The 25,596-nt window shown below is 38.0% G+C and overlaps 1 protein-coding gene and 1 pseudogene across 1 annotated transcript in view; one reads left to right on the forward strand and one right to left on the reverse strand.

Moving 5' to 3' along the window:
* The window catches only part of suclg2 (succinate-CoA ligase GDP-forming subunit beta), a 104,273-nt gene that overhangs the window by 34,415 nt on the left and 44,262 nt on the right, over positions 1-25,596 (reverse strand). Inside the window, exons 6-9 of the mRNA XM_020930974.2 lie at positions 24,006-24,095; positions 22,700-22,796; positions 19,596-19,757; positions 16,939-17,081 (exon numbers count right to left, since the gene is read on the reverse strand). Coding sequence (XP_020786633.2) covers positions 16,939-17,081; positions 19,596-19,757; positions 22,700-22,796; positions 24,006-24,095 — 492 coding nt within the window. The remainder of the gene's footprint in view (positions 1-16,938; positions 17,082-19,595; positions 19,758-22,699; positions 22,797-24,005; positions 24,096-25,596) is intronic.
* Positions 9,328-9,445, forward strand: LOC129411172 (5S ribosomal RNA; annotated as a pseudogene).

A 25,596-nucleotide genomic window follows, 5' to 3' on the forward strand; every position in this document is an offset into this window, starting at 1 on the left:
GTTGCCTGTGGATACCGTTCGTTAAATGGCTTATGCTATAGTTTTATTGAATTCTTTGAACACAAACTTGCATGTGGTGCCATTTTATAACTGAATACATTAATGAGTGGATACTGGACGTGGATTAGGGCTAGGAATCACAGGATCCCTCATGATTCAATATGACACACGATACATGGCTCATGATAAAATATTATTACAATATGACGATACACATAATAATCGATATATTGCACATGATACTCCTCTTATATTTTTTAAGAACCAAGTACATTTTAGCAACAATATTTCTTTGTAAAACCACTACTTGGAAAACTGCATGCAAAGTTAATATGACATACATCTATTTTAATCAGCAAAACAGTGAATATGTCAAGTAAACAAATTTACTTTCACTAAATAAGCAACAAAATGGTAATACGACACACAAAAAATGTGCTAAAAAGATACCAAAAAATATTCATGGCAATATATCGATACAGCAGCCCATAATAATAATACTTTATCACCAAATTTAGTATCCCTGTATATTGATATTTTTATATTTTTGCATACCCCTAACATAGAGGGGTGGGGGCATACGCAATAAGCAAAAAAAAAAATACAGCTCCAAGTCAGTTTTTGACAACCTCATAGCATCATAGAAAAAAAGAACAAAAAAAAAAAAAAAAAGATGATTTAGAAAAAAACAGGACTGTGCTTCATTTGCTGTCACCACTATTTTACCTCAACAAGACAAAAACAACTGTCAAAATGCAATTAGTATTTTTAGCAATCTGTAACTTAAGGGCAACGTCAGTATTGCGTGAAGAGAATGGCAGATATTGACTGAGATTCTGTGAAACTGCGTCCCACATCACAGCTGCTTATAGAACAAGGCAGCCGCAGACAGTTGTGTCAGTTTGGACAGACTATTCACTACTCCACTAGATCATATAACACAATACTCGACTTGTGACAACAGGCTGCCATTCATGAAGAAAAAAAATGTAATAGCAACCAGAGTGATGTGATGTGAGGAGTGGGACGCCAAGAATAGCATTTGAGTGGACAGGTTGGTTTAGATAGGGTTTCAACGTAACATGTGAAATGTTATGGCGTGAAGGTATGCACTAGAGATGGGAAATATATCAAATTGTCAATAATATATTAATGTTGTTTTGAAGATATGAAAAATTATAATGTTGGATGTATTCCAAAAAATTATAAAAGTGCTAGGTAAAAAAAAAAAAAAAAGTCAAAATAAAGGTATAAAAGTGGGTTAATATACAATCTTTTCACATGTGTCAGATCCTTAAAAACTCAAATAATACATCCTAATTATAGTTACCATATAGGAGAACTCGTGATGCAACAATTCAGGCAAAATTCAAATGGAGCATATTTTAGGGCTCAGAGAAAACTTTGGGTTAATGGATTAAAGAAAGAAGTGTGAATTAAGCAAAATACAGCTCCAGGTATGTATTTGATGAGGGGACAACAATATAAGATGGCTAAAAGCTCATAATTTGTGTACTTTAAAATGTCAGGTAACGCTGACTGACAAAACTCCACAATTGAAACTAAAATAGTTGACACGCACTAGAGCAAAAAAGCTTCTGAGAAAGAGTGATCATTGAAATCTTAAATATATTGGAGATTGTGTGTGTGTTTCTTTTCTTTTTTTCCTAAACCCACGTTGAAGAAAAGAAGCAATTATTTTAAATGCCAAGGCCTATTTTGCCTTTGTGAGTTGTCTTTCACTTGTAAGACAGCGTTCACTTAAGCATTCTCGGGGCATACAACACCGCACTATTTAAGTAGTGCAACAAAAGCACTAGGGTTACAGCACGGTGAAAAGAAGAGGCAAAAATGGTGAAAAAAGCTCTTGCCAGTGAACCCCACAGAAACCTTGGGGGCTTGGGCAGAAGAGAGGAGGCCATCAGGGTCCTGGGTAAGACCACAATCATGAGGTTAATGCGAGCTGTGTGCAGCCCAGAGCTTTGTTGGACCAGATAAAAGCCTGGACACGAGCCTGATCTCTAAATATAGTAAAATGCTCTTCTCAAACAAAGATACAAAGTAGTACAGGGTGAAAAATAGAGTACATGTTACCTTCACTGAACACCGTTTTTTTTGTACATGCACTCCCTCAGCTTTGTAAATGCTGAGGTTATAGGGTGATTTGGGGCTGTGGAATCATATCTATATCCAGTTAACTGAGCTTAACTGATGGAACCTCAACACTAAAACCATTTCGGGCATTATATTATAATTATGTATAGTAATTATAATTATAATTTACGTTAGGTAGGGGACAAGACGTGAGGAATGATGTTGTCAGTTTTTTGTTTTGTTTTGTTTGTTTTTTTTACTTTTTTTTTGGCTTGGCTTGGAGTTCTGTTTTTTTACAACCCTTGAGGAGCTGGAGTTCCAAAAATCAATGTTACAATGAAAGTGAAAAAAAAATAAAAAATAAAATAAATAAATAAATAAAATTTTCAAAAAAAAATGATCTCATTCTTGTTGCCCCAATCTCCCTCTCTCTTCTAATCTTGTAAAAATTGTGTTTCGTCCCACCTCTAATTTTAACATTATGTGTCTACATTCAGCTCTGGTATCATTATTTAACTATTATTATTATTATTATTTTTATCTTGTCTTACTATTTACACTTCAGAAATGCCATTGCCATGTTAGTTTCAACCACTGAAATGAATTAATGAATCCGCACAGAAGCAGCTAAAACTACTTTGAAACAAGCTTTATAGTGTTATATACTGTATTAGTTTAGCTAACATTTTAGTTCAGAGACCTTGATGTAACACATTATCCTTTTCTATGTATTTATTTATTTATTTACTAAAAAACTATTTAAAGACAGCCATCTGTAAATGATCTTTGGTGTGACTGGCATTTAGCAAACAAACCAATTAGACAGACTCCATTTTCTTTTGATATTTTTTGCTGATAACCGCAGGAGACAAACAACGCTTGAAGAAAAACAGGTGGTCAAAGTTCAAGTTTGAGCAAACAATAATATTTTGTATGTTTTTCAAAGGATTGGCAGAGATAATTTGTCTTGTTTATGAAAATAATTATATATAAAAAGAAATGTGTTGCAAGGCACTTAAAAGGCACAGAAATTCATCACTTTTGATACAACCACCCATGAAGTATATTTACACTGCTGTACCTGATTTTCACAGCCTTAAAAATGCGAAAAATAGAACTAACTCATTTTAAATGGTTTGCAGTGGTCCAAAGTTATTCCTCACTTACCTTATGCATTCTGAGCATCCAAATTATTCAGTGCGAGTTTATAGGTGCTTTTCACAACTTTCACAGATCAGAGATTTTCCATCATGTGGTAAATGGTCACATATTTATATAGCACTTTTCCACCTTCAAGGCACTCAAAGTGCTTTACATCAAGACAAACACCATCTGAGCTACTGTTTCCCCAAGCTAACTACAACTAGCATGCTAATGTGCAGTTCCTAATTATCAGACAAAAAATTGCTTTATAATGGGATGCAGACAACACGTAGCGGACATATTTTGACCTCAAGAGCTGCTTATACAATATATCTGTACCGGGACAAGCCAATTTTGAATCTTCGTCCTGGCAGTTAGCACGGCCACATCTTTAACACCACTAATTAATTCATAACAATGCCAAACAGCTCTCGGTGCCATTAACCTGTGTTTCAGTGTAGCTGCAGTAACCCTCCCAAGCAAATTCATAAATATCCCTGACATTAATAGGCTCCCAGGACAGAAAAGGGCACTGCGTTCTTGCCATACACGCCTCAGAGAACACCAATGATCTCATCAACAGTTTGACATGATCATCGCTTGGAGGGGAGATGGGAAGAGGTGGAGAGGGGGGTAGGGTACGGGTGGACAGTCCCAGAGCTGGACATGTTGGTCTGTGATGGTCCAGCTTTCCTCATGTCTCTTGCATGGACAGATGGATGCGGAAAAAAAAAATCTAATTGGTGGCAAAAGGCATGGCAATGGCAGATGGTTTACATGGACAGAAACTGAAATTAGAAAATAGTGTGGGGAAAAAACAAACTAGTGTGGTGACAACACTAGCTGGCGGCCAAATGTACCACATATAAGCAAAGGCATTATGTAGAGTTCACGATCCATGACGAATGTTGAAATCATGCGCGCAATGTGAACGCGGCGCATTTCTCGCTCGCTAGGCACAGGATTCATGACCACGGGCGCTGAATGGTTAACCAAGCTGCAAATCGGGTGTTTATATTGTTTCCTTGTTTGCTGTGCTTTGGCAAATACAAGCAGATAGGCATAAGAGACCAGGATGAGGTCGTCAAATCCTCATATGCACTTCAAAACACAGATCTGGAACATACATTATTTATAGATATTGGATACAGTGCCATGTGCCTGCTGCTGATAGGGTATTCTATAAGACGACATGTCAGGTGAATTATAAGTTACGAGCATATTTTATTTATCTCCATCCATTTTACAGTTAAGCGGAGTTTGATGTAAGGACAAGTCAGAGGACACACTAGAATATATAAAGAACAGCTGGTCACAGGGCTAACACTTGAAGCTACATTATAAGTTTTCAGACCATAAAATTAGATATTTAAATTCATCCAACTTTTTCCTTGCACTCACAAACCCACTGGCACCTAGATAGTATTCACATGCATGACTTTCCAGGCATGTACAGTACATGACTTTTAAACCTACTGATATCGTATGAAACCAAAACTGGCAAGAATAAAGTAAAAATCACCTTTAAGGACACACTGACCGCTACTCCTCATGCATGCATTCTGTTACATGTAAATTCAAGTCATGTACCACACACATATCTTTGGATGGGAGTCACACACACTCATTGAAGACATGCAGGCTTAAGATTGTAAGAAGCTCCAGAAATGGAACCCAAGAACTAGAATCTTTTTTGAATTCCAGGGTTACAATAACTGAATGTCAATGTTCATAGAGAACAAGTATCTCAGCCCAGAATTGAGTTATAAAATGTCAAAACGACTTCGATAACTCTGCTGTACTTTTCTATGTGATGCCATGATGAACAGTTTGGATGTGGGTGCCAACTTTCAGACACTTTGTTATGAAGTGAAACATTGGCAAGACAGCCGCGTGACAGCAGCATGGAAAGCTGAAGGCTGCTCCAGAGTCTGGAGGAGGTTTATGCTGTTTCCTTCCCTGGGAAGCATCATAAACTAAAAAGATACATTCTAGTTGGTGAGAAAGTGTTAAAAGGTTAAAATGTAGAAAAAAGCCTGTTTGTAAATTAGGATAAAAAGTAGGGATAGAATAGAACTTTGGTTCTCAGATATCAGTACAAGGCCAATATTTGGCAGATATTTTTTCCAACAATGCTCCAGTCAAAGCATTCTCACATTCCAGTTCATCCTAAGTGCACCAGGCTTTTCTTTTGAACAGACTAATGAGTAAAAATATGTGTGCAAGTTTAGATAATTTGCAACAAATGAACATATATCCCAAATAAATGCATTTTGTGGTTATTTTTACAAAAAGGGAAAATGTATTTGTGAACTTTACTATACTTGGACTTAGATGAGGTAAAATTCTTATTAGCCACAACAGCAACACAAATATCGGATATCTGCATAAAAAAATCCATTAAAAATCCATACATTTTAGCCCACCCCAATTGCATTAGATTCTGTTGGAATTGCTGGAATTATAGAAGTTTCATGTGAAATTGTGAGGACCAAGATGTGTACATTCCCTGCTCGATGTTATAACTTGCACATGTGGCCCATCACCAGGTGCAAAGCGACTAAAGAATGAAGACACTCCTTTGAAAGCCAAGAGAGAGAGAGAAAGCGAGAGAGAAAGAGAAAAAAACAAGCTCCCGGCTGCTTCTCCCATCTTTCCCCAGCCCGACTTCACAAGGTCGCTCAATCACACGCACAGCTCCCCTCCCTGTGGCTTCCGAGGGCCCTATCTGAGCGCTGGCTTCTCCCCCACGGCCCCATGGTGCGAACCAGGTGCGGCGATGACAAAGCGCTCCTGGCAGCAATAAGAGAACGGCGAGAACAGAGCTCAATTAGCCCAAGCTCCAATCCCGGATCCTCTATTGATTTCCTGCAGATGAAGAACGGCAGACAGGAGCAAGCTCAATCAGATGGCCCCATGGGAATCGTCTCCCTCGGTACGTGTTAAGAGTCAGCGGGGGACAAATTGGCGCAGTGGCAAGGTGCTGGGGTGAGGAGCACATGTTAAGAATCTATAGTCGTTATGCATAGATGATGGTTAAGTAATAGTGTTGCCTACAGACAGAAAATGACATGGGTCTTTAAAGACACGCTGAGTGTCCAAAAGCGATCAGACGCAGTAGGAGACAGACAGGCATTAGTTCCCTGAAGGGCAAATCAATCTGACAAGCCCAACTGGACACCTCAGGACAATTCTATCACTTCCTCAAATTAACCTTCACGAGACGCATGACAAGTAGAACACAGAGTCTCTGACAAACTCCAGTCTTTGCTTCTCTATCAGCAAAGCCAAGATTTAGGATGAAACACTATGGCATAAGAAAATTCCGGTACATGCATTCATCTTTACAACTAAATAAATACTTAAATAAGTAAATAAATAAATGAAGGGGAATATTTTTTAGAAGTAGGATGAGCAATTGGTAAGATTAAAGAATGTTCTTATTCTGTGTTGGTGTGTTAGTTTTAGTGTTAGTTTTTTAGTCGATCAAGGGGTTATTAATGTTTTAGTTGACCAAATTTTCATCGACTGATTATTTTATTTGGATAGTAAAGCTTTACATGCACAAAGGAAAAAAGGGAGAATGCAGGAGAATGCTACTGTGTTGAATGTTTTTTTGCTACTGTACTTTAGTTTTTGTAGCAGATTTTTTCTCATTTAAGTGATTGTCAAAGTATATCTGTTTAACTGTTAAACAATACATGATTACATACATTTTTTGTAATTATGCTAGTTTACAGCAAAGCTATTACAGTTTTGCCTCTTGGAAGTCATCGAGACAAGCAGGCTTCTGAGTTCAGGGACTGTAAGGTCGCCCAGATTTGCTCCACTGATCACCCTCTAATCAACGCACAACACTTTACAGTTTTACAGCCATCACCCTGCGTCTCACCGGTTTAGAATGTGCAGCCTTGAGAGTGGTACACAATCAAATGCACAAACAACAAATAGATTTCATCAGGCTCATGCTGAATATATTTCAAGGTCTAACGTGGGGTCAGTGCTGAGTTCAGTCTATAAGTTTCTCACACTGCTGCATAGATTTGTAGTGTATTATAGAGCTGAGGGGTCCCCATGGTGTGCAGACCAAAAAACAGATTCATGGCTAAATGCACTGTAAGCAAATCTTCAAGAAAACCATTATATGAGCTAGAGCCAATGCAACCCAATGACTTCCACTGACTATACAGAGAATTACATGAGTCACAGTGGCTTTAATGTGGACTACCTTATATATTCTTACTCACAAAAGCGCAATTTTCCTCTTTTGTAACATGTTTTTTTGAAGCTACGGTCACGCTAATGTGATGACTCCATTGGCTGGACAGAGTACTTGACCCTTCACGAGAGGGCCTCTGTTTTGTTCATAGGTAATATTTAGAGCTCTGGGAATAAAAGTCTATTACAGTCCCGGCTTGCCTTCTCCTCTCTCTCCTGGTCTCTGCGGCTTTGCGTTGCTTGTGCTTATAACACAGGGGACCGCCATCTCCCACAGGTTCTCAGCTTCAGGCGACGAGGTGGTTTTGTGTCCCGCTGAAATAACACACAATTGGGTTTTTCGCTTTGCGGGTTGCTCTTGTGATTAAGAGTTGCCGGGTCCCGATGGAAAAGCAGTAATGTCGTGGCCTAAAATAAATGGGATTGCGAGTTGGTTTTTTTTTTGTTTTTTTCCCCCGCTCTCTTTTCTTTTCATAGTCGAACTGCAATCAAAATGGACTCCACAGCTTTATAAATGGTGATTAGTGGAGACAGCTTACACATCGTATGAACCAAACTGATCAAATTAAAGCCGCAGCAACAGTAACTTGGAATAGACCTTTATTTTCCAATTTGGTTGAGTTGCACTGAAAAAAAAAAACAAAAAAAAAAAAACATGCATCCTTACTGTAAATGGTCTTGCATCTCCATAGACCTGACTCTTATTTGATCTGGCAGAAGGCCTCCTACTTACTTCCATAGAAATGCTGTTCCTTTGACTATATCTTGACATATATTCAACGGTGTAACACTTATTTATCTCCATGGACAATGTTTTGAAGTATGTAGTCCATGGAATCATGCAGGTGACTTTATATTACAAGATTAACTGTTTTACTGTGGTGGTCAAGGCCAGCACAGAATGGAAACATGTGATCTATATATGTTCACACTGGGCTTGAACAACGTTACATTTCTTTGGAAAATTATGAGCTACATTATTCATTCAGTCATTATAAATTAATCTCATGTCGTCATTCTCGTGGACCGAATCTTGTGTCATCCCATCATCCATGAGTTAGTGACTGGTGATGTTTGGAGGCGGTGATTTCCTCAGTTTAGGGCAGCTTTGACAACAAAAGTATCTTACAACTGCAAATAGTGATTCAATGATACCCACATATTCACAGAGATGGCTAGACATGCAGGTGTAGAATGAAGCACTGAAGTTATAAGTTGACGTGAGCCTTTCTTGTGTTCACCTGGAGCCGACCGCAGGCGCAGGCTTTGGGCTCTCACACACATGTAGAAGCACATTAGACACGGCTCAGACACTACCTCAGGGGGAACAGAACAGAGAGGCCCAGACTACTGCTGCCCATGAAACGAAAAGAGCTTCTCACATCCACTTTAACAGGATTTAGCCACATGAAAAGATACAGAAAGAAAGAAGGGGTAAGAAAGGATCATAAGGGGGCTTGGTTGACTGGGGCTACACTATGAAGATGTCTGGGAAGGTTATTTGTGAGAGTGAAATAGAGCCATAGGTGATAAAATATCTAACAATAGTGAGTGAAGATACAAAAGCCCAAGAAGCATTGACCCAGTAAAATTCTTCTCCATGGTGCCACAGTGAATCATCTAGCTCCCTTGAACTAGATTGTCTGCATTTCCATCTTTTTAAATCTCTCTATATAGTCACATTTTCTTGCCTAGCAACAAGTGTCACAATACTAAAATTAATTCTAAACCTAACTCAATTTCAGTACTGAGGAATAGACTCAATACTGATTCTTATACCACAATGATAATTCAGAACACTCTGTCTCTAGACAATAAAATGTGAATTTCAACATTTAACTGTGGTGCTTTTTTAAGATGTGGTCTTTTACTTGTACTGGCCATACTGCCTTGATAAAGCCTGATCCCGTCAGATCTCAGAAGCTAAGCAAGGCCGGGCCTGGTTAGTACTTGGATGGGAGACCGCTGGGAAAATCAGGTGCCACAGGGGGGCGCCAGTCACAAAACTGTTGTTGTGTCCTTAGGCGAGACACTTCACCCACATGGCCTAGTATGAAAGTGGTGTGTGCGCCGATTATCATGGCAGCCGCGCTTCCGTCAGTATGCCCCAGGGCAGCTACAATAGTAGCTTACCATCACTGGGTGAGGAGAGAAAAGAATAATGAAGCTATAATGCTCTGTAAAGCATCTTTGTGACATATGTCTGTGAAAAGCGCTATATAAATAAAGACTTACTTACTTACTTACTGATAGAGCTCAAGATCATTCTGGCTATTCACAAAAGGTTAATTTCTGTCCTGTGAATCTGACTTTCTTAGTATCAATACCTGCTTTAGTGTCAATTAGCATCTGATTTTTGATACTTTTGACAACCTGACAACTCCAATTACAATATCCAGGATTTATTACAACATCCTCAAATCATGAAAATAAAAAATACAATAAAAACGTTCAAATGGACCCATGCCATACCAAATCCATCTTTCTTCAGGTTACTGTATATAGAACAAACCACATCACCACTGTTGTATAACACCTTGTCCAATCTACCAGTAGAAGTCTTCACCTGTCACCCTCACTCTGCACTGTTGAGAGCGCGCTAACCACCATGCATCTTTACTACTTCTTCCTGCAAACTCATCGGGTTTACTTGACTCCCTTTCACACATATGAGATTCACTAACCTCTTATGTCAGCCTGTGCGTAATTACGGTATAATTTGCATCCACCTTGAACATTTTTGAGGCAAATTATCATAATATATTTCAAAATCAAAAACAAGCCATTAATTGTTAAAAAGCATCACCCGTTGCTTATTTCGCAATATTCTTTGGATTATTTGTTAATATGATCGACATATTTCCCACTCAAATGAAAATATTTGAATTACAGAGTCAATAATAAAAAGGTAAATAATCAAATTGAGTTGATGCTAACTATTGTAAAAACAAATACAACCTTTGCTGCTTATTTTGGGCTACTGAATCATACACCTTTCTGTCTCACAATACCACAGATTTCACACCAAAAGTGCAAGAACTGAACCTACTCCTTGGGGATAATTTGTCATTTTGAGAACACAACCATTAAGAGTAGATAGTATTATGTAAACTTGACTTTATGAGATTTTAAGAATGTTATAATGGTGTTCGCTCACCAAGAGTTTAGTCAAAGTTGTACTTCGATCAGTTTATGCATGTCTGAGTAATCCTGTATTGTTCTGCATTCAAGGGCTCAGCAAATTCCTGTTTTCAACTACCCCAGAGTCAAGAGCCAAGAGTCAAAATGTAGAGTTCAAAATTATTACGTATCCATCTGAAGAGTTTGGACAACTGAATAGCACAGGGAGTTTCAAAGATCTTAAGTTATGTATTTATTTTTTTATGCAGAACACCAAAGAACATCACATCAGGGAGAAGACAATGCCACAAACAGGGTGATGCGGGGCACAGGTGATACAAAGAGTTGACATTCACTGAGCTGGAAAAAAAAAGTCTACAATTTGGCTGTAGGGCAGTGAAAAAAGCTCTTAGGGACGAGCATAATCATTTCATACAAACCAACACAGCAAAGTGTCTTCACAAGGCAAGCAGCACATTAATCATTTACACACAGACAAGGGAGTCGCAGTATTCCAAGAGATCACACATGTTCTGCTTTTTAATCCAAATCATGCGTTAAAATGCATTTGAGCAGAATTTCAACTTTTAAATAGAACCTTATGTAATATTTTTATTTAAAGCTCGATAAACACTACCTAACTGTGTCCTCAGATATATAATGCGAACAACAAAATCATACCACATTTCCGTCAAGTTCTTTGGTACTTTGGGTTCTCAAGCCAGGTTCAATGTTAAAATCTAGTTGGTTTAAACCTAAGGACTCTATGATCTAAATCCTCACTACCTAAATCCCAGCACCTACAGTCAATCATGAAAGTGCACTGGTCGGACTACTTATTATATTTAAGAATTATCTAAAAATGTTAGTATTTCTTTCCTGGTTTGGCAATATTTTTAGGTTTCAAATTTTACTTTTTGTTACCTGGTTTTATCCCACGAGATTAAGGCAAAGTTAGAAAATCATCACACCACAATTTACTCAGTGCTAGTGCAGCCTCTACAGCTTACTGAGTGAATTCTGGAGGTTCTGAACTTTCACATAGCCTGTTCACGGAGAATGAGAAAAACTTGTACGTGTCCTCAATGTACATCTTTTTACTGTAAGAACACTACATACAGTTCCTTTCTGAGGTGAGCATAGTTATTCATCTTTGAGTTAAACTTTCTCACTATTTTTGTCGCATCACACACACAGGGGAAGTCATCACAAGAGGAATCTGTCTAAATAAATGCTTGAGCTGAAATAAAATGTAAGTGTGGGCTGGATGTAAACTTTGGCAATTTCCTCAGCTGGGAGCAAGATCAAAGAACATTTGTGAGTAAAGTGAAGACGGTGGCATGAGTCATGGTCCCAAGCTGTGCAGAGGGAATGGGACATGACTCTTTCCATGTTAAGTCAGTCAAAAACAAACATGCCAAGTCGTTTTCTTTAATCACATTACTATTACAACTATGTCAAACTGCCTCACTTTAAATCTGGAAATTATTCGCTTTTGGATTATATCTGAATAAAAAAGATGCCTAGATACTTATGGATACTAAAACTTGAAAAACTCGAGAAACTGGAAACTCATTAAGCAGGTACTGAATAATTGTAGCATTGCTGAACTATTTTAGAGCTACTCAATGGTGGAAGAAGTACCCAAATTGTTACTACTTAAGTAAAGGTACAGATACTAGGAAAAAAATAAATAAATAAATCACATGAAAAAATCTACATAAATAACAGTATTAAAATACTTGTTTCAAACAATAATAAAAAAAATGTTTTTACTTTTCAGTCTTGTTCAAAGATGTAGTGGAGTAGAAAGTACTAATACCTTATCTCAAATAGTGAAGTAAAAGTAAAAAGTACAGATGCATTCTTTTTTTTTTTTTTTTTTTTTTTTTACTTGAGTAGAGATGCCTAAATTTTTTACATACATACAGTACTTTATTGCATTCCACCACTGGAGCTACTACAATAGTTCTGAAATAGAGCAGTACAATCTAGGTCAGAACAATTGTAGTGTCTCTGTCATCATTTTGTGTTGAAAGTTATATGGTACTATATAAAAAAAGTTTTTTCATGGTACTACAGTTGGTATAGAGCATCAAGTTATTTTTCCTTATCAAAGTTTGATATCAAGTATAAAGTTTGAAATGCTATTGTGACAAGTCTAACTTGAAGTAGCCCTCTCTGCAATCCTGGCACTTTATATTTTATTAATTCGAACATTGGCACACCTTGGTCTTGACTAGTAATTATTCACAAGGGGCAATATATCACATTGAGTAAAAAGTCCTCATGTTGTACCTTATAAAAATTACAGGAAAAGCCCTAAGCCCTGAGAACAAAATAGATGAAGGTTGGACGGAGCATCCATCTGCCACTCGCTTTATGGCCCTGGCGCCAAGCAATAATAAGGTTATTTGGCTGTCGGTTTTGCTGCCTGCTCTGGCGCCGTGGCTACAGGTGCCTATGGGGGTAAACCTCAATAAATTCAGGCAGTCTGTCAACAAACTGTTCTATACGTGGATATTAAGAAAGCGTGGCTATTTATTTTACCATGGAAAATAAATATGTCTTCACTTTAAGAAGCCGGGGGCAAAATTCAAACAACGCTGAATGCTTTTGGACCCGGTTGAGCTCGGTGCACAATACACAGTGACTCATGATTCATCTTTCTTCCAATCATTTCCACTTCCTGTATTGTGGTACTCAGACAGCGAGCTTTTCTCATCTGCGCTCTCTTCATTTCTCCCTCAGCATATAAGATAATGAACGCCAATATAGAACACAAACAGAAAAAAGGATGCTTTGTCATCTCGGTCTCGCTGTCCTATTCTGTGACAGCACTTCACTTGCGCCACTCTGGCTACAATTCTCCGCTGACTTCAAAAGCTCCGAGATGGAAGGAAGAGTGGCAAACAAAAGCATAAAAAATGACTTCGGAATACAGAACCGCACTCATACCTGTTTTAAACCAAATGTATGACGTCATTAGGGCTGGATATTACCCTCCGCATTGGACGCAGCGGGCGCATAAATCATCGGAAGGTCCCCAATGAAAACCCGGTATTCATGTATGCAGGTGAACATTACCAGCTCTCCCTCCAGCCCATATTGTACTTATTTCTTCCAGCACGGTAAGGGGAGGAAATAAGCTTCCTTAATGGCATGTGGTGAGAGACGCATTACAACGGCAACCGGAATGGGCACACTTTTCATTTTCGCAAAGTAAAAAAAAATATAATGATGTGCGAAGCAAGCAAAGCAGGAGAGAGCAAAACCTCCACGGAGAGTTTCACATTTGAAGACCATGACTTTCTACAATCCAAAAGGAAAAAAAAAAAGAAAAAGCACTTCTGTGACAACTTATTGACGTGCAGAATCAATAATTGTTCGCCTTGTTGCCTTCTCGGAGCATATGGCGTGATTATAATTTCAATTTTTGCCCATTTTTTTAACTTTAGTGGTGGTAATTTGTGCGTGGAAAAAAGCCAAATGCAAATCAGCCTGCGCCTTCTCGCTTCTTATTGTGAAATGATTAAAATTCCCTTCACAGATCAGAGCAGGTTTCTCAGCTCCCTTGGTTGAAATGCTAATATGCTTCCAACCCAGTTTAATGTCAATCCTATTCTTCTTTTTTCCCCGGTTAGGGAGGAGCTGGCTGTCTCCATTTCCATACATAGCTGCATGAACAGGCAGAGGGCTTTCTAACCCATCTGGATCGAGGGAATCTAACCAAGGCTGAGAAGAAGAGGAGGAGGAACGGGAGGAGGGCCAAGGAGGAGACTAGTGTCCATGCAGGGATTCTGAAAGCTGGAGTGAATACAGACTTTGCCTCCCGACGTTGCTTGTGAAAAACAGTTCAATAAAAGTAGATGGCGCCCCTTTCGAGTTTAAAGCGACATCTTTGTACTTTCTTTCTCCCATATTGATCACATTTCTTTTTTATTTGCCATATTTATTCTCATTTTTCAGTCCAGTCAGTCCGTATCACGCGGGACTAAATAGACTCTACACACAGTGGAAATCTGAGCGCGGCAATGCATCACCTGCTGTGCCAGTGTGCCAGAGTTTTTACTATTCATCTATAAAAGTGTGAAACAACATGGGGCACAAACTGTTGCAAAATGCCGCCATTTCCGGGCTCTTACTGAAAATGGGTAATGAAAAGCTCAGCTAGGACTATTGACTTGGGATAAAACTGTTTGAGTCAGGAAGGAAAATACATCTAAATACATCAATAATTGTCATATTAGTGTAGATCTTTGCATAGGCCTAAAACAAAGTCTGCATGTGGTAAGCTACAGAAGCTGGCAGGAGCCTTTTTACAGCAAAGTAGCAGGATGTGATCAAAATGTTCTTGGCAGACAAGAACATAATAGTGACGAACAGGCAAGTTTGCCCTTGATTTATAGTTACTGCATGGTAGTAGAGAAAGTGTGCTAAACTATACACAAACAGACATTTGTCCATGTTCTGCTGCTTTCAACAAAGATGTAAGCATTACATTAATTTGTACTGTCATACATACACATAATACTATTCTACTGACATTAATTGAAATATGTTTGCTAATAATATACATTGTGTTTATTGTACAAGCATAGATCAGAGCAAATGCACTCATTCATATGCAGTTAATTATGATCTTCAAGCAGTTATATATAGGTTTCCAAATGATGGAAAAATATTGTTGCTATTAATGTGGCAATTACCATATTTTTCGGACTATAACTCACTCCGGAGTATAAGTCAAAAAATGCGTAATGAAGAATAAAACAAAACATATAAAGTCGCACTGGACTATAAGTTGGACTTTTTGGGGAAATTTATTTTATAAAATCAGAGAACAGGAACCGACATTTCATCTTGAAAAGTAAATTATAGTAATAGTAATAGAACAGAGAACAACAGGCTGTTAACGTAGCATATTAACATTATTCAGATAACTATAGCATAAACAACAGAACATAACGTAAGTTTACCAAACTCTCCATCTCAGTCCAAATCATTAAATCCATTGAATTCTTCATCCTCACTGTCATTTCTGAGCAACTCCGTGACCTCTGACTGTAAATGGAGTGCTACTTCCTCTTCCTGGTTACCATAAATCTGTGTTCTCCATCCCCAGTTTCCACCAGTCCCTCAAGTTTCTCGCTCACTTCAAACTTTCTTTCTGCTGCTCGATTACCGTTTTCAGCTGAATATTTTACTACTTGCAGCAGGACAGCGGATTTTTCGCAGGAGACATGCGCAGTAGAGGGTGAAGTGACAGTGGTACAGTAGTAGCAAATACTGACACACAAGTCTATAGCGCCCTCTCCAGGCTGTCAGTGTGAAAATTTTAATATACAAGCCGCATTAGAGTATAAGTCACAGAACCACCCAAACCAGGAAAAATGTGCGACTTATAGTCCGAAAAATACAGTAAGTTAGACTAAGTATAGTATCTTTCGAATGAATAGTTCTCAAAATATCACCTACAAGAGGATGCTGAAACCCACTTTATTGACACCCCACAACACATTTTGCGATTGTTACCCAACAGTCATTCAAATTCAGTTCAAGCTATACACACAAAAGTTTCACTGATCTATACAAGTGCATAGTCATGTAGTAACTAGGAGACAACCCTCTCTCATGGTAAGACACAGACTCCAGACAGAACCATTACAGCAGCTGACATGGGAATCTGGGATCCTGTAACAAAGTCTTTGAACTTTGATGCTAGCCCCAACTGTTGCAATCGCGCTGAAACTCCACAATGCAATCATTTTACAAATAATTGCAGCCTGAAGTGAAAACGACATTCCAAACATCCAAAGGGGGTCTGATGGAGCTGGATGCGACGCAGCAGAGACACGACATCGTCCCCGGCCCCATCGTCACAAGGCTTGCTTTGTTTAGTTTGGACTTATTAGCTTTCTGTGCACAGAGCCAAATGACTTGTAAAACACCGGGAGCTGCTGCCACTCACACAGCAGAGTCTTTGGTGGGAAGGCTTTCATTTAAGTCTGTATATGCTCTTATTATTGTCCCCTCTCATTAATATGCATGTGAACACGTCTGTCACCACACGTGTAATAATGAGTCCGGTAAGGCAGTGTTTATTGCGCAGTACAGAGGGGTAATTCATCATGGCGGTGAGACAGAAAATGATGGTGCATAATCGTCCTGTTTCCGAGTGTGTTTTTGAGGCAGACGTGGACATATGCCAGAGTCCCTGAGTCTAATGAGTACTGTTGTGTCCCTCACTGTGCGTTAGGCAGAGACAGCGCTTTATGACAAGATACATGACTGCAATACCAATCATAGTTTCACAGCTGAATCGTGCAATGATCAAAAGCTGCTATTGTAACACTGTCATACCTTTGGATCTGCTGTGAGAAGTTTGAACGCCTCGTAGACCTGTCTCTCTTTGACTCCTCCGCCCAAGTCCAGGAAGTTAGCGGGTTTTCCTCCGTGCAGGTCAATGATGTCGCAAGTTGCCATGGCTAATCCTGCTCCATTCACTGCAAGAAAATAAAATGTATATGAATGTATTAATGCTGTAAAAACACCAGGGCCTTTAAAATCTGAAACTAATTGTTCTAAGAAATTAATTAACTTTTAGTCAAGAGTGTTTATTTGTGGCACTAAAATAATTTTCCACTTAGTACTAAAACACTAATCTGATTTCTTTTTCTATTCTAATGTAATTGTCTATGTGGATGACGAATGTGTATTGTGGGAGTCTCAATTTGCTAAACAAATTTACCCATGGGTCCAAATAAGAAAACCTGAACCTGACACTTAAATAACTTAAATATATGAATATAGCTGGGGTCCATCACCTTCTTGTTTCTATGGTTATGGCATTACTCTGCTTTGAATGTTCCACAGTATGACATTAAACAGCTCTACCAAACCTAACCTAAATTACAGGTGGGTTATACCTCAAAAATACCTAGAAACACAGGCATTCTGACTGTGAGCGGCATTGCTTCTTCACAGATTTGACCTGTAACTTGGCCTGGTTTGGCCTCCATAATGACAGAAAGGTTTAAAGCTACCCTGTGAAACATTTCTGACAAAGCAATAGCACCTCTATGGAGAAGAGCATTTGACAGAACCTCCACCAGAAAAGTCATACAATGCACCTTTAAGAAGAATCAATGTATATGAATAAAATTAAAACATATGTCTGCAGTTTGGGAAAAAGAATAGCTATAGGTAGATCTCATGTAAAGTCTTGTCTCTCATTATATAACAGTAATATAACTATTACAATTCAGATTATGCCAAGTGTTAAGCATGGATATTTGTGTATTCTCAAATCAAAAAATTCATTTATTACATCAAGACTAAAACATTTTGACAACTGACACAAGTTCGTAGTCCTTGAGACAACAAAAACCACTAAACGAAATAAAGAAAATATTAAAACAGTGAAGAAAAGACTAAATAGCACGCCCCCATGTCTTTAGTACCCATTGAAAACCAAAAAAAGGGAACGTGCTCTGCCTCTTCTCCCTCTAGTGAATTTGTACACGCATCAATAGAAAATATTCACATCAGAAACATTGCGCATTTCAGGTCTGGCAACACAGAGAAAATCTGATTAAGACTTCAAATCACACCTTCACAGAAAGAGCGTTGATTAAAAGAGTTTGGTAGCATCTTTTTGCCGGCTATGTCATCATTTAGCCAAGTTCCAGACCGTCTCTCCCGCTGAGATGTGTACACGCCAATCTCACAAAAAATATCTTCGCTCATTTAGTTTAAACTGAATGAACGTGTGCCCTGGAAAAGCTCTCGACTTTCGGAAATTTGCTCTAAAAGCTGCCATTTTGCTAGTGCATGAACCTCTCACGGAAACGACACAGGCTTAAAAGCTGGGGTTACTTTAAGAGCGACTTGGGAAGTACGAAAGTGTCAAATGTGGTCGGGGGTAGCAGGCATCTAATATGTTTATAAGAGCGTGCGGTAAGGAGCGAGAGCACCTGTTAGTGTTGCAATACAGTGTAAAAGCTTTGATTTATGACAAGAGAGGGGCCCTTTAATGAGAATGCTAACAATCCAGCACACTGGAGACTTTCCGGGCGGATTATAGCTAATTAGAACGCATTGGTTACGGGAGAAATCCGTCTGGAGCGCTCCGAAAGAGACGTGCAGTGTGGACTGGAAGAGAGCCCGGGCTGCCTTTGTGTCTACTAAGTTTTAACCATACACTTAACTTATAGCGCCTCAGAGGATTGTTAAGTAAAGCATTATAAAAGTATAGTTGTGGTATAATATAGCAATTATTTTCAAGACTCACTATTACTCTGAGGGCTTATATGGGTTCTGGCAGCTAGGTTTTTGAAGTGACGCCTATCCAATTTAGTCATGATAGAACTTTAAGGTGATAGGCTTAAGGTGGAAATGTCTTTCTTACATGAAAATACCCATGTTTTTTTTCTTAACATTTACTACTTTTTTTTTTACATTGTACATGCATTCTGAAGCTATATGAAACAAGATGTATGGGATTATGTAGCAAAGTAAAAAAAAAAAAAAAAAAGTTGAATATCTAATAAATAAATAGGTTTCATAACAGATTCATTCCTCAAAGTAGCCACCCTTTCTTTTGTTGATATTACAGCAAAACCTTGGCCTTGTCTCAATGACCTTCATGATGAAGCTCATTGAGACAGCTTCATCATGAAGTCACTTGAAATATTTTTTTTTTTACTTCACAGTGCCTTGTCAGAGTCCATTAGGAAAATCCCAATATAAAACTAATTATTTCACACGTTTTGCTTACTACATTCACTATGCATTCATTCATACTTTTGATCTGATCTGACTGTGTGAGAATCTACATTCTAAATAGTAATGAACATTAAGACAAAAAACCCATAAACATTAAATTAAAAGTCTGACAGGTAGGGTTTACTGAAGATGAATGGCAACTGATACAAAAAGGTACTCAATACCAGATCTGACAAAACACCTGTATGCTCTCTTATAAATACATCCACACAGCTTATCTTCCACCCTCTTACCAAAGCAGGCAATGTTTCCGTCGAGCCCGATATACTTGAGGTCCCACTTGGCAGCGTGCATCTCAGTGGGGTCGCTCTCACTCATGTCGTCCATGGCGAACACTGCCTTCTGACGGAACTCTGCGTTGTCGTCAAAGTTGATTTTGGCATCAAAGCAAACCACTGGGGCAAAGGTAGGAAGGGTGGAGAGGATGACACAGAGAGTTAGAGAGACAGACAGCAAAACAATGGAGACCTGTGTAGGAGTGGAGAGGGAATGAGAATATAAACTAGCTTTGAAAACATTGTGCACATAACTTTAACCTGACTGTAATGACCAGAGCTGAATAAGACAAAGTATATTTTCTTCGTCAAGTTTATTTTAAAAGTTTGCTGTAAGTTTATTATTTTGTTTATTTACATTAAGAAATTTCCCAAAAGAAAAAAAACAACAACAATGAATGGACTTTAATGGGTCAGCTAAAACACAAAGTTGATTATATATTTAATTCATTTAAGTGAGTGTAGGAGACATGGAGGAGCACTGGCTCTACTCCAAGCTCCTCAAAATGATTTCCTTTCACTCAGCTTAGTATCAATGGCTATAGTTTCATGCACACCAAAACTGGGTGAAGACCTTTAGGATTAATTAAATGACATGCAAACAGCAAAATCCAATGCGAGTGATCTGGGGAACCATGATCAGAAAGAAACTGGTGATTTTGCTCTTTGCACGTAGTTCAAATGTTTAGTTTACTCCAAAAATCTCATAATTATAAGATATTGAGTGTGCATGTATTAGCTGCCACTGTAACCGAATTCTTGGCCAATTCTGTTCTTTTCATTCTTTTAACTGTTTTCTAAGGGGGACATGCATGCTTGGTTCATGTTATGTTGGAGATAAAGTGACTTTGTTTAGAACATACAGCACTGATTTGCTCTACACAGGATGGAGTGTGAGACAATTGTTATGACCTTCTGAGTTAACCATACAAGGTAAGTCATACAGTGGGATATTATATTATATTATATTATTAAAATGAAAAAAAAAAAAAAAAAAAAAAAAAAGGCTAGAGTTTTAGACCAAAGGGTACGCACTGCGGCTTTAATCTAAAAATATGAGTGCTTTTTGAATAAAAAACCTAAATATCAATATCTAAATATTTTGTGACTTTATTGTTGACAACTACTCAATTGATGTTTTGCTATATTTCTTTACAACAGAAACAGCAGTTGTCTCTGGAGTGGGCAGGGTCTCTTAGTGTTTTTTAGTTTCTATCTGTTTTTACTATTTACAACATGTTTTCAATAAATAACCATGTATCTATCTATAGTACACGATGACAACAAGCAATATCAAAATGTTGACAAAAGAAATGTGCTTTTTAATGGCTCCTCATAAATATTAATGGTGACACGCCTTTCAAATGTTGTTCTATTTTCACTCGCCACAGAGAAGCAGCTCATCTGACTGAGCAGAGGCAGGCTAGATATTTTCACTTTAAAATCTATTCAGTTTTGGTTCATTTACTTAAATTTCACTCAGGAGTGAAGTTATTTTTGGTTTTCATTTTACTGACAATTTAAAGAGCCCATATTACGCTGTATTCTGTTGTTTTATAATGTTTCCTTATCAGAAACATACCTGGAATTGTGTTTCTTTTTATTCACACATGTTTAACACACAAACCCTACATAGCATTCTTCTCTCAAACAAAAAACACTCTGTTACACCTTGTGATGTCATGTGGTAACACAGGATGTGCTCCACTGTATTTTTAAATTTCATACACTTTTATTAGAATCATTTGGATGATTTTAGCTCTGGAACTGCCATCTCAACTAAAGGTAAAAGACTGCTGTTTACTTAAAAACTATCAAAAGATGACATCACAATGTGGAACAGAGCATTTTGAGCGTCAGAGATGTAGACACACTAATGAAGAAGGATTACTCAAACATCTGTGAATGAAAGAAAACACAACTCCGGGGACAAACAACATTATAACATTGCTTAAAGGTCACAAGAGTAAATTTTTGCGTAATAGTGAACCTTTCATTGAGTTTGCCTCATGTGGTACGAGCTAAAATAATTTGTAGAAATATATGTGGAAACAAAATGGAAGTGAATGAGGAACAGGAGAGCTATAGTGCCTGAAGTTCAGACATTAAGAACGATCCTTTGTATACAGGATGTGCCCTAATGTACCTCAAACAGCCATCACATTTACCACATCCAGAGGAAAATATAAGGTTCAGCGTGAGTTCACATATTCTGCATCACAACAGCCACTGCGCTCTTCATCATCATCACTCTCTTTTGTGTCAGTGATTGACACGTGAATGCCCCCGCTAACCTTCTCTGGAGTCACAAACTAGTAATTATTGTAGCAAGTGAAACGGCTACAACAATGGACTTTACACATTATTATGGATACAGAGGTAGAACCAATCCAATTTAGACACTGCATTTTAAACACAAATGTTACTTTACTGCTCCACGGTGATGATACTGTTGGTTGTAAACTGTGAGCTAAATGAACAAGTGCAATAAAGGGGCCATATTACACTATTCTATGTTAAAATGTTATATCCTCATCACAAACATACCTGGAGTTGTGTTTTGTTTCATTCACAAATGTTTCACACACACACTCTGCATGTTTAGGCATAATTTTTGAATGTGTGAATGAAACAAAACACAACTCCAGGTATGTTTTTTTAATAAGGTAAAATGATAACATGGCTTAAAGATGACAAGAAGTCGATTTGCGTAATATAGGCAATTTAAACATTTGTCTTAATCTAATTGTGCATTTTACCAATACATGTGTGTTTCTACTAAATAGTCAGAGCACATCAAATACACCATTATCACCTGTTTTGTTTGTGTGTAAAAAGAGAACTCTGAATGTGAGGGCTTAATTGAGATACAGTATGAGCAGAGTCAGAGGAGGCTGCACTGATGGTGGCAGAGAGATGGAATAGTCAATAAGCTCTGTAAATAGTTTCTATGAGAGTCTTTGTGGGGAAATATCATAATAATAATACATATACAATGACAGGTCAGACAACAGTGTAGATTCAGACAGAAGCACAAACAGACATTAGCATTGCACATGTACCTTGTCCTTCGGGAGTCTCACCAAAAGGATTGACTTCGACTTGTGTGGCGTCGACTTTCAGGAAGAGATCATAGAGCCTCTTAATCTGATCTGCAGCCTGTGGAGCCGCAGAGGGCAGTCAGTACCTCATGAAAACACTGTCCCAACAAAGCCCTGCCAAGTGCACTTACATAAAACAAGGCCAAACACATCATTTTAGTGTTATTCTAACTGCACAGTAAATGTAATATTCATTCCTCATTTCATCATAAAATGAAGTCCTGTGTTACGGTTAACCCAGTAATTGGATAAGCCCCCTCATGGACGCAGAAACAACTCACGACTGCGGCTTCTCTTCTGGGAACCGAGACTCATTGTACTTATTTAGATGTATTCTTTATGTCACAAATCTGAACTAATCTAATTTCTCACATCACAGAGACAGTGGCAAGGGGAAAACAATGCTATGAAACTCACTTAACACTTGTTATCAATGCTTCATGAGAGTCAACATTAAACACATTCTAGGCTTATGAGAATAACACCTAAACTATCAAAAATATTACACAAAATTGAGGCCTGAGATATTACCTGGAGTTATGTTTTGTTTCATTTCATTCACACGTTTGAGTAACACATTTTATTGCTAGTCTGTCTACATCTCCAAAGGGCAAAATGCTCATGTAGTGATAGTTTTCAAGTTAACAGTGACCTTTTACCTTTAGTTCAGTACATATAGGCTTTTCCAGAGCTGAAATTATCTAAATTTTTCAGATTCCAGTGAAGGTATATGGAGTTTAAAAAACACGGTGGAGCACTTCCTGTATTATCACATTACATAACAAGGTGGAACAGAGTGTTTTCTATTTGGGAGAAGAATTCAGCCTCTATATGCAGGGTTTGTGTGTTAAACTTGTGAATGAAACAAAAAAACAACTCCTGGTATGTTTATGATGAGGAAACATTATAACATAGATCAGAAAATAGCATAATACTGGCCCTTTAATGTAATAAACCAATAATTATAATCAGCTGCTCAGTCGCTATGTCATTTATTTCATGGACTATAGCCACGTATGTCGAGAATCACTGTAACAAATCAGTATCATTAATGTTTGTGCTCCCAGCCTCTGCCAGAAATAACAATAGACCACCTGGCAATGTGTCGCATATAATGACACCAGACAATATTGTACAGCAAAAGTAATGATAGGCAAAGCATATGTGTATGTCTGTGTGTGTGTGTGCGTGCGTGTGTGTGGGACTGAGCATACGTCCCTTTGTGTACATGTCTGCACAGCTTTGCATTATCTGTCTGTGCCATTACCTGACGCTGAAGAGGTCCTTTGAAACCCAAATTAGCTGCCATGCGGAGTGACTGCTCATCCTGAACTCCTTGGAATATATCTATGACTTCCTACAAAACAGAAAAGAAAAAAAAGGAATGATGAAGAGATATATACTGAGAAGAATGAAAAAATAATGGGCCGTATACTAAAATGTTATGCTGACAGAAAACGATGAAGTGATAAAAAAGTAGAGCAGTAAAAGCTAAGATGTTGTGTTCACATTCTAAAATTTGATGAAGTCATAATTTCAAATAGAGGACAGGAGCCTGCATCACTTGGAAATTCAGTGTTTCTAAAATAATTATCCAAACTTGTGTATCTAGCCACAGATGATGTATCTTTATTTGCTTAGAATTGGCTCTACTAACTTGCCATATTAATCTAGTGATTTAAAAGTCCTTTCAACACATTTTTGGTGTTAAATAATGGGACGACTTTCTGAAACTACAGTGAAAACATAATATAAAACTTTTAATGATGTGTTAGTTTTTGTTTCATGTGAATAGGCCCAGTAATAGCAAAGGCATTATCCATAAACCAGCTCCAAAAAACTGCAATCTGACAATGTTCAAGACAATAACATTGAAAGTTGACACTAAAACTATAGGTCTTCTAAAATGCTGTGAGGTCCCATGAGGAAGGAATTAAAGATGCACTTCGTAACGTTTCGGTTGGGGGTCCATCACCTTGTTTCTATGGATATGTCATTGCTCCGCTTCCAATGTTCCGTAATATGCCATTAAACAGATCTACCTTACATTTATTACAGGTGGTATTATAGCTCAAAAATACTAGAAAAACAAGCATTCTGACTGTGAGCAGGGTCACCTCTCCATAGATCTCACCTGTAACTTGGCCTGGTTTGATCTCCATGATGATAGAAAGGTTTAATGACATACTGTTAAACAAAGCAATAACATCTCCATGGAGACAAGCAGGCAGCAGCCCACCACCAGAAAATTTACACAATGCACTTTTAAGGAAAGCTACCAGATTCATTCTATTTTAGTTGGAAAATATTTCACTGGAAATGGAACAGAAGCAATAGGAAAACCATATGTAGCAGAACTAAAGCAGTGTGTTTCCTGCGTGCAATCTGCAACGCACTATGATAGACATCAATGCACGGTCTCTGCAATCTGTGCTAACATCTGCAGTCTAGAAAAGGGATGATAAAACAAGCAGAGAGATATGCTGGTTAAACCTCCATCTGTAAGGCTTAACTGGTACATCTGTTAACAATGACAAGGACCTGCTTTTACCCGAAATCATTTTGGGAGTCAAACCAAAACTTAAGGCAAAAAAATGCAACACACATTTTTTTTTCCTTTCAGACATCTTACAAACTTTACACATAAAATAAAGCTGGAATTCCTTTACACAGAGAAACATGCAATTTTGCAAGTCTTACCAGCGCATGAGACCTGTGGTGTGTTATAGGACAGTAAAAAATCAAGTCAAACATTTAACAGATATACAGTATATTACGCCAAATTGCGTTTTTGGAGATTTTAGTCATTATTCCCCCGTAAAAGAAGTACACATACATTTTGTTTCATTCATGTTTAA

The sequence above is a fragment of the Boleophthalmus pectinirostris genome, unplaced genomic scaffold (genome assembly GCF_026225935.1).
Source record: "Boleophthalmus pectinirostris isolate CB_2022bp ecotype Guang Dong unplaced genomic scaffold, ASM2622593v1 HiC_scaffold_3, whole genome shotgun sequence".
NCBI classification, from domain to species: Eukaryota; Metazoa; Chordata; class Actinopteri; order Gobiiformes; family Gobiidae; genus Boleophthalmus; species Boleophthalmus pectinirostris.